This window comes from Trematomus bernacchii, unplaced genomic scaffold (genome assembly GCF_902827165.1).
Source record: "Trematomus bernacchii unplaced genomic scaffold, fTreBer1.1, whole genome shotgun sequence".
Classification (NCBI taxonomy): domain Eukaryota; kingdom Metazoa; phylum Chordata; class Actinopteri; order Perciformes; family Nototheniidae; genus Trematomus; species Trematomus bernacchii.
This window is the reverse complement of record NW_022987657.1, coordinates 115,800-131,655: the sequence shown is the minus strand read 5'-3', so window position 1 is coordinate 131,655 and position 15,856 is coordinate 115,800. Positions and strand designations below refer to the sequence as shown.

The 15,856-nt window shown below is 42.6% G+C and overlaps 2 protein-coding genes across 3 annotated transcripts; one reads left to right on the top strand and one right to left on the bottom strand.

Annotated features, from left to right (window-relative positions):
* Nucleotides 1–4,098: 4,098 nt before the first annotated feature.
* On the top strand, nt 4,099–11,265 carry ephx2 (epoxide hydrolase 2, cytoplasmic). Its single transcript, XM_034135360.1, has 18 exons — nt 4,099–4,310; nt 4,919–4,997; nt 5,137–5,299; nt 5,754–5,944; nt 6,352–6,474; nt 6,764–6,835; nt 6,920–7,015; nt 7,538–7,616; nt 7,887–7,921; nt 8,106–8,132; nt 8,231–8,316; nt 9,294–9,405; nt 9,521–9,595; nt 9,679–9,721; nt 9,801–9,903; nt 9,997–10,066; nt 10,254–10,334; nt 10,815–11,265. Exons 1-18 carry the CDS (start codon nt 4,207–4,209, stop codon nt 10,926–10,928), a joined length of 1,653 nt encoding a protein of 550 aa, XP_033991251.1. The 5' UTR covers nt 4,099–4,206; the 3' UTR covers nt 10,929–11,265.
* On the bottom strand, nt 11,115–15,245 carry plaat1l (phospholipase A and acyltransferase 1-like). 2 transcript variants are annotated; one of them, XM_034135361.1, is made up of 5 exons: nt 15,054–15,241; nt 14,606–14,735; nt 14,178–14,266; nt 13,109–13,273; nt 11,115–11,501 (listed from the first exon to the last, which is right to left on the bottom strand). In XM_034135361.1, the coding sequence occupies exons 1-5, from the start codon at nt 15,060–15,062 to the stop codon at nt 11,436–11,438; spliced, it is 459 nt and encodes a 152-aa protein (XP_033991252.1). In that variant the 5' UTR covers nt 15,063–15,241; the 3' UTR covers nt 11,115–11,435. The 2 variants fall into 2 exon arrangements, with proteins under 2 accessions (XP_033991252.1, XP_033991254.1); XM_034135363.1 differs by having other exon boundaries at nt 11,409–11,501; nt 13,134–13,273; nt 15,054–15,245.
* Nucleotides 15,246–15,856: the final 611 nt, after the last annotated feature.

Below are 15,856 nucleotides of genomic sequence, written 5' to 3'. Positions count from 1 at the left end.
TAACTTCTGGCCAAACTTACGTGGACTTCGCGAGGGAGAAGAAAGTCCTCTTTGACAGGTGGTGTAGAGCTTGTAAAGCTGACGACATTACTTCAGTGTGAGCTAATGATGTTAGAGGAGTTTAAGAACTGTGTGCCTGAGCGTACGGTAGTCTACCTGAACGAGCAGAAAGTAACTACCCTTCAGCAGGCTGCCACTCTGGCAGACGAGTTTGCACTGATACACAAGAGCGTTTTTTTTCAGCGAGACACTTATCGTAGAGCTCCTGACAATTACGTTCCCTGTGCCAGTGTTCCAGTGTTAGATCCCAGGCTAAACGGAGCTTGCTTTTTTTGTCATGACCCAGGTCATGTGATAGCAGACTGTGCAGGTTGGAAGCGAGAGCAGACAGCGGCTGGCAAGCACTTAGAGGGGGTGGGATTGGTTACAGCAGTGTGTCATAGTGGACGGGCCACTGTTAACAAAGGGCCTGATGAGTGTTTGAAACCGTTCATCTCTACTGCTTTTGTCTCTCTGTCAGGAAAGGTGGAGGACCAGCGGCAGGTCACGGTGTTACGAGACAGTGGTGGCTCACAGTCGTTCATTCTTGCCAGTGTTCTGCCCTTGAGTGCTGAGTCTGCCTGTGATGCAAGTGCGGTGGTAAGAGGTATTGAGATGGGTTGTGTGCCTGCACCTCTTCACAAGATCCAGGTACAGTCTAAACTGGCTACTGGTTTCTTTCCAGTTGCTGTGCTGCCCAAGTTTCCTGTCGACGGAGTGGATTTCATAATGGGTAACGATATAGCCGGGGGTAAAGTGTATCCTACTGCTGAGGTTCTAGACGTTTCAGTCCCTGGTGCTGCAGGTGGTGACCTAGCTCAGACTCATCCGGAGGTGTTTGCAGGTGGTGTTTTGACCAGAACTCGAGGTCCCAAGAGGTTATGTTTCTTTTGTCTTGATCCTGGTCATCTAGTGGCAGGGTGTGTAGCTTGGAAGCAGCAGGTGGCAGCTTCCAAGCAGACAACGGAAAAGTCAAAAGACCAGCACCCAGACTACAATATCGTCATCAAGCACAAGAGGGGAGCAGATAATGTGGTGGCCGATGTACTGTACTGTGGGTGAGATTACGATTACGATGGGTCACGATCATGTCCAATAGTCTGAGTGTTTTTGGTAACTGTGGCCAAACACTTGTTTGGTTTTATGGGGGGGGGTTGTTACGTGCCGTAGTGTTTGTGTGTGTCTTTCTCTCTCTCCCTCTGATTCCCCAGGTGCAGCCTGATTGTCCCCAGGTGCAGCCTCTCTCCCAGGTGCTCCAAATCCCCAATCAGGGCCTCCATATAGGACCTGAGGAAGGCTGCAGTCACACTCCCTTTTCTCCTCTGGCTGCATGGGTGCAGCACGTCGTCTTGGGTCTCTGTGTGGGACCTGGTTGTCTATATTATTGTTGGATTAAATCTCGTGTGGAAAAAAGAGATCAGTTTCCTCTCTTTTTTCTCGTGCTGGTCGTTCTGTGTTTTGTTACTCCCCTTCGTACCCCTAGATTTTGGAGGGAACGTAACAATGCACATTAACTCTGAATGCTCGTAGCGTCCTCTGATATCCACAAGATGCCACTATTGGACCAGAAAACAATCAAGTTGTTGAGCTGATACTTTAAAAGTAGAAGTACTCAGATCTTGTTACTCAGATCTTGTACTTTAGTACAAGTAGAAGTACTCAGATCTTGTACTTTAGTACAAGTAGAAGTACTCAGATCTTGTACTTTAGTACAAGTAGAAGTACTCAGATCTTGTACTTGAGTAGAAGTAGAAGTACTCAGATCTTGAGTAGAAGTACTTGTATACTAATATAGTATTATATTTCACATCATTCATCCAGATCTGTAAAGTAACTAAATGTATTAAATACATGTAGTGGAGTAAAAGTAGACTATAATTTACCTCTGAACTGTAGTGGAGAAGAAGTACACAGTAGCATAACATGGACATAATCAAGTAAAGTACCTCAAAATGTACTTTAGTAGAGTACTTTTGTAAATGTACTGTTGTGGCGATCCAAGTACTCACACAACATGAAAGAATGAAACAGAGGAATCAATGAAACACAGACACAGAAATAGTTGAGATTAATCATTATTTAGTTGCGCACCACCAAACAACAATGGGGAAACATTACCTTGCTTCAAAAGCAACCAATCGCAGAAATGGTCCCTCGAACACAATAAAACCCAGGGTTTATATAGGTTTTCTAAATGACACACGAACATGTTTTCTAATCATGTTTAACGCACACACATTGTCAGGTCTCCTAAACTTGGACGCACCAACATCAGAGCAACATGTAAGTTACAGATGTCAAAAGGTCATTATCTCATGAAGTCTTTAGGAGCCTTGCAGGATATGAATTATCCAATTAACAAACTATATATCGTCTGCACATGAGCGCACATACATTTCTTTACATTAACTAACACACCAACATCCTTATCGTTTCTTAGCTAATGCATGCTGGATATGAACCACTAACTAACAAGACTTTAACTGTATTATATCTGAGGAAGACCTCTCTTGGAGTTCCTCTGACCTTTGCCAATTTACTTAACATGGGTACATCTGCTGTTAATTGCAAAGACCATTGAGAATTAGCAAAGAGACTCATAGGCCTCTTCCAATATCTGGAAACTGTAATTAAATCATAGTTATATTGAGAAGGTCCAAGACTTGACATAACAGTACTTACTTCCCAGCTCTGCATGAGACTGTGTGTGCAGCTTCACGCAGAGGGTGAGCAGACTGGGGACGTTTCTGCTGTGTGAGAGTGTACAAAGCGAGTGTGTAGTGAGTGTGTACAAAGTGAGTGTGCACAGAGTGAGTGTGCACAGAGTGAGTGTGTACAAAGTGAGTGTGTAGTGAGTGTGTACAAAGTGAGTGTGTACAAAGCGAGTGTGTAGTGAGTGTGTACAAAGTGAGTGTGCACAGAGTGAGTGTGCACAGAGTGAGTGTGTACAAAGCGAGTGTGTACAAAGCGAGTGTGTACAGAGCGAGTGTGTACAGAGCGAGTGTGCACAGAGCGAGTGTGCACAAAGTGAGTGTGTATAAAGTGAGTGTGTCGTGAGTGTGTAGTGAGTGTGTCCAAAGTGAGTGTGTATAAAGTGAGTGTGTAGTGAGTGTGTACAAAGTGAGTGTGTAGTGAGTGTGTACAGAGCGAGTGTGCACAGAGCGAGTGTGCACAAAGTGAGTGTGTACAGAGCGAGTGTGTACAGAGCGAGTGTGCACAGAGCGAGTGTGCACAAAGTGAGTGTGTATAAAGTGAGTGTGTCGTGAGTGTGTAGTGAGTGTGTACATAGTGAGTGTGTCCAAAGTGAGTGTGTATAAAGTGAGTGTGTCGTGAGTGTGTAGTGAGTGTGTCCAAAGTGAGTGTGTATAAAGTGAGTGTGTAGTGAGTGTGTACAAAGTGAGTGTGTAGTGAGTGTGTACAGAGCGAGTGTGCACAGAGCGAGTGTGCACAAAGTGAGTGTGTACAGAGCGAGTGTGTACAAAGCGAGTGTGCACAGAGCGAGTGTGCACAAAGTGAGTGTGTATAAAGTGAGTGTGTCGTGAGTGTGTAGTGAGTGTGTCCAAAGTGAGTGTGTATAAAGTGAGTGTGTAGTGAGTGTGTACAAAGTGAGTGTGTAGTGAGTGTGTACAAAGTGAGTGTGTAGTGAGTGTGTAGTGAGTGTGTACAAAGTGAGTGTGTAGTGAGTGTGTACAAAGTGAGTGTGTAGTGAGTGTGTACAAAGTGAGTGTGTAGTGAGTGTGTACATAGTGAGTGTGTAGTGAGTGTGTACAAAGTGAGTGTGTAGTGAGTGTGTCCAAAGTGAGTGTGTATAAAGTGAGTGTGTAGTGAGTGTGTAGTGAGTGTGTACAAAGTGAGTGTGTAGTGAGTGTGTACAAAGTGAGTGTGTACAAAGTGAGTGTGTACAAAGTGAGTGTGTAGTGAGTGTGTACAAAGTGAGTGTGTAGTGAGTGTGTACAAAGTGAGTGTGTACAAAGTGAGTGTGTAGTGAGTGTGTACAAAGTGAGTGTGTAGTGAGTGTGTACAAAGTGAGTGTGTAGTGAGTGTGTAGTGAGCGTGTACAAAGGGCAACGTTTCCCCTCAGGCACGACCAGAAGCTCCCTGCAGCAGCAGAGGAAACACGTTCCTGTTGGGAGACGGAAACACACAGACATTAAGAAAAGGTTCGACATGGCCGAGAAGAAAGCCGTCTTGTTCAACTTCTGGGGAGTTACTGCCTCTTCCACTCCTCAGGAAGTTTTCCAAACGTTGGAGGAGGTGCACAATCTGCCAGGGTAAGGAGACGACTTCTACACCACATGTCTGCACTGACACGAGCAAATCTGATCAAACCGTGGGAACAAATGCTACTGCACGAGAGTAGATCTTGTAAAATACTCTTGTTTTTTAAACTGTGTACGAAAGAGTGATCTGGATAAGTTGAAGTTGTGTTAATACATCTTTACTAAAACTAGAACTTGTCTGTATTGACTGCAATGTGTCAGTGGAGGCAGTCAAATACTTTGGTAGGATTTGAACTGTGGTTACTCTTAAAGCATGTTGAACTTTAGCACTGTACTGTGTTTATATAACTACATAGGGTTGCTGGTACTATAAAACTGATGAAGATTTACCAGCTTCAATTCATGTTGGATGTTAAACACTAGAAACAGCCGTCTGTGGAGTGGAATTAAAAGGATTAAATCAGTAAAATAGTACATTTGGACATTTAAAGAGGAATAAATATCATATAAGTAAATGAATAAAACATTAGGAGAGTCTTTCTACTCTCATATATGACCTAATGCTTCTGTATGTTTAACCTCCCTTTTACGGTCACCTCACACACTCACATTCACGCCAAAACGCTCCTTATAATTATCTGTAATCTTCATGTTTCCAGAGGTTTTCTGTGCGGCGTGGCGTCCAAAAAGGACAGCGCCATGATCCGTGCAGAGCGAGGCGAGATGACCCTTTCTCAGGTGGGTGACGGGAGGTCATGAGTGCATTCACTTCCACAATAACCTACTTTACTCATTTACTGTGTGTGTGTGTGTGTGTGTGTGTGTGTGTGTGTGTGTGTGTGTGTGTGTGTGTGTGTGTGTGTGTGTGTGTGTATAGATGATACCAGCGTTCGAAGCAGAGTGTCTGAAGGAGGCCAAAGTCCAGGGTGTGTCTCTGCCGTCTGATTGGTCAGTGAAAGGTCTGCTGAAGGAGCTCCAAGAGGCCATGATGGACGTCCAACCAGCCGTGTTACAGATAGCTGCCCGTCTGCACCACAGAGGTACATCTGCAAACACCTGTTCACACACCTGTTTGGGAAAATAGTGAATGTCCTCTTCCAACATGAGAGCAACATGCTAACAAAGGTATCCCAACTGTAGCTGTGAACATGACAGGATGTCTGATTACCTAGAAGAGCATCAGGACTGTTTGAGGCATATGATAGCTATGTGATTAACATGATGATTCAGCCTCTATGGAGATAGACATATGACAAGCATGCTCATTTCTGACGTGGAGCTAATCTGAAGTAAACATTGAATACTGCTTTCTATTCCTCCATCTTGTGACTGTGTAACTCCCTCTCTTGGATATCAGCATGTGAAGGACACTGTTCAGGAACTAGTTGATGCTCTGTATGTGATGACTACTTCCATTCTGGAGAGGATCACAGATACATGGATCCTGAGATTGAAGCTCAAGCCGGTGACCAGTGATATTTTTCTAACAATCAGGGTTACTGACAGCCGTGCTGGCCAATCATTGGCTGGATGACAGCGCAGCAGGAGATGGCCCCGCCCATCTGCTCTCGCTGCTTGGCGGCCGTTTCGACCTGGTCCTCCAGTCGTGTCGCTCAGGTCACATGGTCCCTGAGCCCGCCATGTTCAGGTGCGCTCTGAAGCACCTGGGAGTGACGTCACAACAGGTGAGCGGCGCATACGCTAAAGTCATGAAATTGTACAAAATATTGAGTTCAGCAGGGTTTTTGTTTTAGCTCTCTGCAGCACATTGGACCTGTTCAGTAATCCATCAACCCAAACCTAGACCATCTTTCTATATTTACTGTTAACTTGGAAGAGGAGCTTTGCTAATGCAACAACATGCCTAATATTTCCAGCTTGTAAAATCATGGAAACAGGAAGCGAAGTCTTCTTGCTCTTAACGTTGTGAGCCTTAACATACAGCGTTTGGTTCTCAGTGTACAAAAGTACACAAAGAGTACACATCTGACTGCAGCCAAGCCCGGATGCACCAGATAAAAACCTCCTTAAAGGTAGTGTTAGTAACGTGTGCAGACGGTCAGCACAGTTTGATCAGCCCGTCTCCTCTCAGGCCGTGTGGCTGGATGCAGATGAGGAAGGTGTGAAGGCAGCAGAGGGAGTGGGGATGAAGGCCATCTTGGTGGAAAACCTGGACGACGCTCTGAAGAAACTGGCCCACTTCACAGGAGTTCAGGTGTGGTCAGTTCCTACCTTTCTGCTTTATAGGAAGGACACAACACGACTGGGCATTGATAAAGACACATCAGGGTGGATTACGGCGAGACAGGCTAAAGCATGTCCATTTAGAGGTTTATTTGAGCATCTCTGTCTATTTGTAGAAAGATTACTTAAAGTTAGCATCACATAACGCCTCATTTGCATATTTAAACACAAGATAAATATGCAATGTAAGCCCATGCAGACAAGGAGTTATGTCTGTTAGAGATGACTTGTGTTTTAGTGAAGGTGAATGTGTGTTTCAGGCTGATGGAGCAGAGAGTCCTCCGCCCTCCTGCAGCCCTGAGGAAGTGTCTCATGGATTCGTTACCATCAGGGTAATCATCTGTTCAAGAAGAGAGTAAACCACAGTGTAGATGTTGTTTCCTGTATGTTTAACGGTAATATTTCTCACGTGTCAGCCCGGTGTGAGGACCCATTTTGTTGAAATGGGCTCAGGTCCGCCCGTCCTGCTGTGCCACGGCTTCCCTGAGAGCTGGTTCTCCTGGAGGTTCCAGGTAACATGAAACACAACCTTTCATAAAGCACAAGTGTTAGACAGACACCATCACCGGCTTGAGCTTCAATCTCAGGATCCATGTATCTGTGATCCTCTCCAGAATGGAAGTAGTCATCACATACAGAGCATCAGCTAGTTCCTGAACAGTGTCCTTCACATGCTGATATCCAAGAGAGGGAGTTACACAGTCACAAGATGGAGGAATAGAAAGCAGTATTCAATGTTTACTTCAGATTAGCTCCACGTCAGAAATGAGCATGCTTGTCATATGTCTATCTCCATAGAGGCTGAATCATCATGTTAATCACATAGCTATCATATGCCTCAAACAGTCCTGATGCTCTTCTAGGTAATCATACATCCTGTCATGTTCACAGCTACAGTTGGGATACCTTTGTTATCATGTTACTCTCATGTTGGAAGAGGACATTCAGTATCTTCCCAACAACAAGCATGCATAATAAAACAACAACCATTTCATATACATCCCATAACAGTTTGGTACCTGTCTCTGCTGCAGATCCCTGCCATGGCGGCCGCTGGCTTCAGGGTTCTGGCTCTGGACATGAAGGGGTTCGGGGAGTCCACCGCGCCTCCAGGTGAACCACCTGCACATGCAGCCGTAATACGGTGGCCCTGAAGGTCAAAACACAACAACGATGATCAAAATGCTAATTAATTCACAAAAAAACACATTTTACACAACTCACAGAAACATATAAAAAACAACTAAAATAATTCACAAAACAGTTGAAATGTTATGTTTTGACCCTCAGGGCCACCGTAGATGTATAGTCAATGATTAACTACATATATAGATAGCAAGAACTACAAAATAATTATTTCAACGTTGTTTTTACCACTGACAGACATAGAGGAGTATTCCCAGGAGCAGCTTTGCAAGGTAACACACACACACACACACACACACACACACACACACACACACACACACACACACACACACACACACACACACACACACACACACACACACACACACACACACACACACCTCTTCAGTACATAATATGAAACGATGTTACGAAGAAGAGTACTAAACCCCACAAAACGTGCTTTTTCTCCAGGATTTAATCACATTTATGGACAAAATGGTGAGTTCATACACACTGAGTGAAGCACTTTTTAAAAATAAAGTAAATTAAATTGATTGCAGTTTAAAAATAAGCTTTTGTTTTGTGTGTTTCTGCAGGCGATGCCACAGGTCACGCTGGTGGGGCACGACTGGGGCGGCGCTCTGGTGTGGAACATGGCTCAGTATTACCCCGAGAGAGTGAGGTACAAACACACACACACACTCACACACGTGTACGCACACACTATGTATTTATTTCAAAGAGGACCATGCATACAAATACATTGATCTCAGAAAAGAGAAGAGATGAATTATGCCAGATTATAGCCAATAGCTCATTTCCATCTGCAGGTACGTAACAATCAATAATCACTACAAACATTGCATCATCTCTATCACACAAACAATTATAAAACATGATTTAAGTACAGCTCAATCAAATAATACATAGTACAGTTAAAATATAATATTACAAGACAGTTCAAATTGAATAAGTCAATCACATTGTTTGCACCTCAAGAGAAAGAGTTCAAGTCAGTACAGGTTTTAATTTCTGTGGAGGAAACTTCTGTGTAGTAATGCATGGAGTCACCGACTCAGGAAGGAGACACGGTGAGAGCTGGAGCTTTGAACACTGATGGGTTTATTCAGAGTATTCGGCCGGATGATTCACATCACAAGTCAAAGAGTCAGAGGTTCTGACCACACGGTAGAGTTGCCACGTCAATTCTGAAGAACCTCTCTCTATGCTAGACCTTTTAACTGGTTCACAGAGAGTAATCAACATCTCTGAAGGAGTAGACTAAACACTGAATCACCTGCGTCCGACGCTCATGGCCTCAAGGATTTCACATCTTAGAGTCCACAAACCGATAAGGAAGTGCCTCAGTGTTCTCACAACAAGTACCCTTCGTGCCAGACAAGTTGACCGGTCACAAACTGATGACAACAACACATATGGCACCAAGGCCTTTCCTTAAAGGAGATAACAGACGTCAGAGTAGATCATAAAACGTCACAGAGCAAAAGGTTAGATATCTAGAAGAATTATTCCTTAACAATTACAACTGGAAGAATATTCCAGTGTTTGATGGCCGTAAATGAAAATGCAGATTGTGCACACACATGTTGCTTTAAAAGGTGTGTGTGTGTGTGTGCGTGTGTGTGTGTGTGTGTGCAGGGCAGTGGCCTCTCTGAACACGCCTCTGTTTCCCACCTCTCCCTCTGTGAATCCTGGTGAGAAACTGAAGGATATTCCTATCTTCGACTACCAGCTCTACTTCCAACAGCCTGTGAGTCTGCCACTGAAACCAGTTCTGCCACTGAAACCAGTTCTGCCACTGAAACCAGTTCTGCCACTCCCTGCTAGGAGCGTTTCCACTTAGTGTGTGTGTGTGTGTGTTCCAGGGTGTAGCAGAGGCGGAGCTGGAGAAAGACCTGGAGCGAACGTTTAACATTTTCTTCTTCAGCAGTGCAGAACCGGTGAGGAGAAAAACACACACACACACACACACACACACACACACACACGTTCTTAATAAGAAATGCATGTGTCTGCCTCTCAGGTGACGCGCCCTGCACTCAGCACTGCAGGAGTGTGTGCTCGAGGTGACTATGAGGATTTACGTGTCTTTACACACACTTTTTAATACATATGATAAGTCCTCTTAACAACGTGGTGTTCCAGGGGGTCTGTTTGTGGGTCTGCCGGAGCAGATTCCCCGCGGCTGCATGCTGACGGAGGCCGAGCTGCAGTACTACGTCAGCCAGTACAAGGAGCGAGGCTTCAGGTGGAACATTTAACAGATCTGACATAAAACACGACATCCTTTACAAAAGTAGCTCTCCAGTGAGTGTAACACTGAGAGCCTTGTGTGTGACAGGAGGCCGTTGAACTGGTATCGTAACGGGGAGGCGAGCTGGAGGTGGAAGTGCTCTCAGCCCTCTGCAAAGGTCTGTTTCATTTAGCTCATTAAAAAACAGCTGATCTCCAACACATGGATGCATTTGAACTACGTCTTTCTTTATAGTGAGACGTGTGCTTTGATTTCCTATTGAACCGTCATTTTTTTGAATATTATTGTGTATATATATTTCATTAAAAATAATGTGTGTGTGTGTGTGTGTGTGTGTGTGTTAGCTGCTGATGCCTGCTCTGATGGTGACGGCAGGTAAAGACCAGGTGCTGCTGCCGGCCTTCACCAAGGGGATGGAGGACTTGGTGAGAAAAACAAACAGCGAGACCCTCCTAAACAACCACAGAGACACAACTGAGCAAAGAGACATAAGACTGAAGTGGCCTATAAAGACACACAAAAGACCAACTAAGGGACACAAAATGAGGATTAAAGGGAAGCAAATTGACCAAAAATACACAAAATGACTGAACGTGCCTATATAGACACAAAATGACCTCAAAGACCCACTAAGGGACACAAATTGACCACACAGTGACTGAAATTGCCTATAAAGACACACAAAATGACCTCAAAGAGACACAATAGGCCCACTAAGGGACACAAAAGGACTGAAATGTGCCTATACAGTATAGAGACACAATAGACAGACACAATGACCTCAAAGACCCACTAAACACCCACTAAGGGACAGAAAAAGACCGTATAACCACCCAGAGACTGTGAGGTGTTGGGCCTGTTTCCTGTAACCCCCAGGAGTGATTCATATATGTTTGTTGATGCAGATCCCTGACCTGAAGCGAGGACACATCGAGGAGTGCGGACACTGGATCCAGATGGAGCGTCCGGCGGAGACCAACAGGATCCTGATCTCCTGGCTCTCAGAGACTCTGAAATAACATCACAACTAAAAGATTCTCACTAAATCACATTAAATGATTTTGTCTGAACGGAAGAAATCAAATCATAATATAACATCTGCTTACATTTCAGTTTTTTTGACTAAAATAACAAATGTATGGGGGTTTTATGAGTGGAATGTGCACCTTTATTTAATACTACAATGATAGCTGACAATTCAGGTGTGAATGAATATCATTTATTATTAATAAAATGTGTTTAATTGGGCTGGAAGAATAGTCAATGAGGGAAATGCACTTATTGTTATACAAAGAAAAGACAATGAAAAACAGCAGAAATGAAAGAAATACATATACAATAAAATTCTAAAAAACAGAGAGATGGATATGTCTTTTAATAAAGATTTTAAAATATACGACTTGCATAATAACTTCATTTATTCTGAAAATATACGTTAACTCAATGCTTGAAATCCCCCCCCCCTCCTATGTGTGAGCATAGTGTCGCCCCCTGGTGTTGGAGATGGGAAGTGAACAGAAAACGCTTCACAGTTTCTTCTGCTCGAACAGCTTCTTCCAGGACGGCATGATGTGCTCATAAATCCTCTCTATCTGCAAAAAACATACCATCGTTCTCATTTAACTGCATTTTAAACAAACCTTTACACAGTCCTGCTGAAGTAAAGGTGGGAAACACGGAGAAAACTCATTTGGGAAACTCGTTTACAGACGGGGGAAGTAGTGGAGTACAAATACTTCCTTACTGTACTTTTTCTAGTATCAGTACTTTACTCCATGGCTTTTTACTTTGACTTCTTACATGTTGAATACAAATACCTGTACTTTCTACTTCTAACATGTTGAACACAAATACCTGTACTTTCTACTTCTAACATGTTGAACTCAAATACCTGTATTTTCTACTTCTTACATGTTGAACTCAAATACCTGTACTTTCTACTTCTTACATGTTGAACACAAATACCTGTACTTTCTACTTCTCACATGTTGAACACAAATACCTGTACTTTCTACTTCTTACATGTTGAACACAAATACCTGTACTTTCTACTTCTTACATGTTGAACACAAATACCTGTACTTTCTACTTCTCACATGTTGAACACAAATACCTGTACTTTCTACTTCTCACATGTTGAACACAAATACCTGTACTTTCTACTTCTTACATGTTGAACACAAATACCTGTACTTTCTACTTCTTACATGTTGAACACAAATACCTGTACTTTCTACTTCTTACATGTTGAACTCAAATACCTGTACTTTCTACTTCTCACATGTTGAACACAAATACCTGTACTTTCTACTTCTTACATGTTGAACACAAATACCTGTACTTTCTACTTCTTACATGTTGAACACAAATACCTGTACTTTCTACTTCTCACATGTTGAACACAAATACCTGTACTTTCTACTTCTTACATGTTGAACCCAAATACCTGTACTTTCTACTTCTTACATGTTGAACACAAATACCTGTACTTTCTACTTCTCACATGTTGAACACAAATACCTGTACTTTCTACTTCTTACATGTTGAACACAAATACCTGTACTTTCTACTTCTCACATGTTGAACACAAATACCTGTACTTTCTACTTCTTACATGTTGAACACAAATACCTGTACTTTCTACTTCTTACATGTTGAACACAAATACCTGTACTTTCTACTTCTTACATGTTGAACACAAATACCTGTACTTTCTACTTCTCACATTTTCCAAACAGGCTGGTTCCTTTAGTTTGAATGTGTGTTTGGTGGCGTGATCATTATTATTTAGAGTCATTGCGTGCCTATTGATTTGAACACGATCCGTGTATCCATCATTTCCTGGTCTTCTCTAAAGAAGAGGGACCAATGAAAACGTTGTCATGTTGCCGTTGTTCAGCATGGAAACATTCATTAGCTAACAATGACATTATTGTTCTATTAATATAAAGGGAGGTCAGGTACTCTTTAAAACAGCTGCTAGTTATGGGTACTTTTTACTGAAGTACATTTCAAAGTTCTGTACTTCTACTTGAGTAAAGAAGTTTAGTCAGTACTTCTACTTTTACCACTTTTAAACACGAGTATCTGTACTTCTACTTGAGTAAAGGATGCGTGTACTCTTTCCCTCTCTGCTCGTTTATCATTAAGTATCTGAGGAATAAAGTCAAGAACGCTGATACTATTTCAAAAGTCTCACCTGCTGGGACTTCTTGACTCCGTACCTGAGGAGCGTGGCCTGGTGCTCGCTGTTATGAAACAGGATGTCGAAGGTCACCTCGCGCCCCATCAGGTCGTCGATGGCCGGCTTCACCACGCTGTGGAAATCCCTGACGGAGAAACAGCCGTCCATCATGTTGTTGACCTGAGAGGAGACTGTCAGATCATCTTTCACTTTGAATCATTCAGGATACAGGACTGTCATGGAGGAAACCTCAGGGAGAGAAACAGAGGAGGATCCTCTCCAGGACGCACAGACAATACATGTCAGCAGAGAGGGCAAAGTACACATCCTTTACTCAGGTAGAAGTACAGATACTCCTGTTTAAAGTAGAAGTACTGACTAAACTTCTTTACTCAAGTAAAAGTAAAGAACTTTGAAATGTACTTCAGTAAAAAGTACCCATAACTAGCAGCTGTTTTAAAGAGTACCTGAGCTCCCTTTATATTAATAGAACAATAATGTACATTATAATTGGATTTATTCATATTCTATATCATGTCCGTTGAGTATTGTTGGGAAAATCCTGAATGTCCTCTTCCAATATGAGAGTAGCATGCTAACAAAGGTATCCCAACTGTAGCTGTGAACATGACAGGATGTATGATTACCTAGAAGAGCATCAGGACTGTTTGAGGCATATGATAGCTATGTGATGAACATGATGATTCAGCCTCTATGGAGAGAGACATATGACAAGCATGCTCATTTCTGACGTGGAGCTAATCTGAAGTAAACATTGAATACTGCTTTCTATTCCTCCATCTTGTGACTGTGTAACTCCCTCTCTTGGATATCAGCATGTGAAGGACACTGTTCAGGAACTAGTTGATGCTCTGTATGTGATGACTACTTCCATTCTGGAGAGGATCACAGATACATGGATCCTGAGATTGAAGCTCAAGCCGGAGACCAGAGAGAGTCTTCCTAACAGTATAAAGCTTTTCTTAACAATATATTCCCCACTATTTGTATTGTTTGATGTACAAAGTGTTACAATCTAAATATACATTTGAATATTCTTCAGATATATATATGTGTGTGTCACCTTGTATTTCTTCCCCAGCAGCTCAAGTGGATCCAGTTTGATCTCTGACCTCAGAGCCCGGCCAAACAGAAGCATCTTGGAGTCGGAATCTGAACAAACAAATAATCTGATATAATATCACAAAGAGTTTGAAGAGTCACACGTGTGTCAGTAAATTAACCAAATATAAAATCTCCATATCATCATTTCTGAATATTTGAACCACACAAGCTTTTTATCTGGGATGCGTCACAAGAAAGAATAAGGCTGTATCATTTTAATTTGGAGAAGTATTATTCCTCCACTGTTGGGAAATGGCGCCCTCTGGTGGACAAGCAGAGGAACTACATGCTGAACTGAATACACACGTTTTATTGAAATGTACTTATCCAACACAACAACCTAATTGGGGTCAAATGAGGTCAGTAAGAAAAGCAGGAAACACTGACCTCGACAGGTCAGGTGAGCGACGTAGGGAACGCCGTCCTTCTCTCCGTAGTACACAGCGAAGTGAGAGAAGTATTTGTTCCTGGGATACTCCACGATGTCCCCCGGGAACACCTCGGGACAGGACTGTGTCTGCAGATTTTTAATTAGTATTTTATTGTTATACGTACAAACATATCAAGGCTAATTCCTAGTGTGTGAAAAACAACTTTGTTTCCAACGTGAACATCTAAATATTAAGAATGATTTATTTTTTGGGTCAAATGGTCTATTCAGAGTCACTTTGATTAAATTAAGAGCTAAACAGACAAAGCAAGAGAGTTTTTTCACACTTTGGTAACTTGGAAATGTGCTTTTTAAATGGCTTGTGCAAAAAGTATTAGAGAATTAAAATAACATGTGGAAAAAGCAGATAAAGATGAATGATGAAGTTGTTTAGTCTGTACTCACCAGGCCCATGGGTTTGAGTTAATACTGCAGCTTTCTTTACTTGAAATGAAACCCACACAGATCACAGTCTCATGTGTGTGTGATAGACTTTGTGTCGCAGTGTCTTAGCGTCCCTTCAGGTGTCATTTGTGCTGTCGGGTGATTTTCTTTGGGGACGTTTCTGCGTTTCTTCCACGCACCACGGAGTCCCTCCACCTCAGGGCGTGTGAAGCAGGTGCTTCCTGAACTGAAGGCGTGAAAACAGGAAGTAGCTTCAACGCAGCTTCAATCAGACGGGTTTTAATGAGAGATAAGAAGAGGAGAGCGTGCAGAAACCATTATTACTAAAAGCTGAAGGCTGGTTTCCTAGGGTATTAAGATTTGATTTGAAAAGAGCCTGGATTTGACTGACAGCTACTCGTTTGAAGCTTAATTAACCTAAAATAACGCCTGGAGACAAATCTAAAGAAAACCCCTTGTGGAAATATGAAGCGAGAGTCCATTCATTGCTAAACTTGTTTTTATTTTTCCCTGAATTGTTGCCGTCTGAGAGGTAAACAGGCTGGCTATAATATCCTCTTAAATACAAACACATTTCCGTCTCCATGTCAAACTTTACGGATAAAAAAAACAGCTGGGCTCCTGTGGAACAATGTCCTGATTTAATGTCACAATAATCACGTGTTGCTCCTTTGATTCTGGTTTGATTACGCCTCGTAGTCAGAACCCCCCGTCCCCATTCACTGGGTCTAAAGCGCTGTGATTGGTGGAGAAATGACAATGAGCCCCGCTGAGAAACAGAAGCAGTCTAACACAACCTGAAA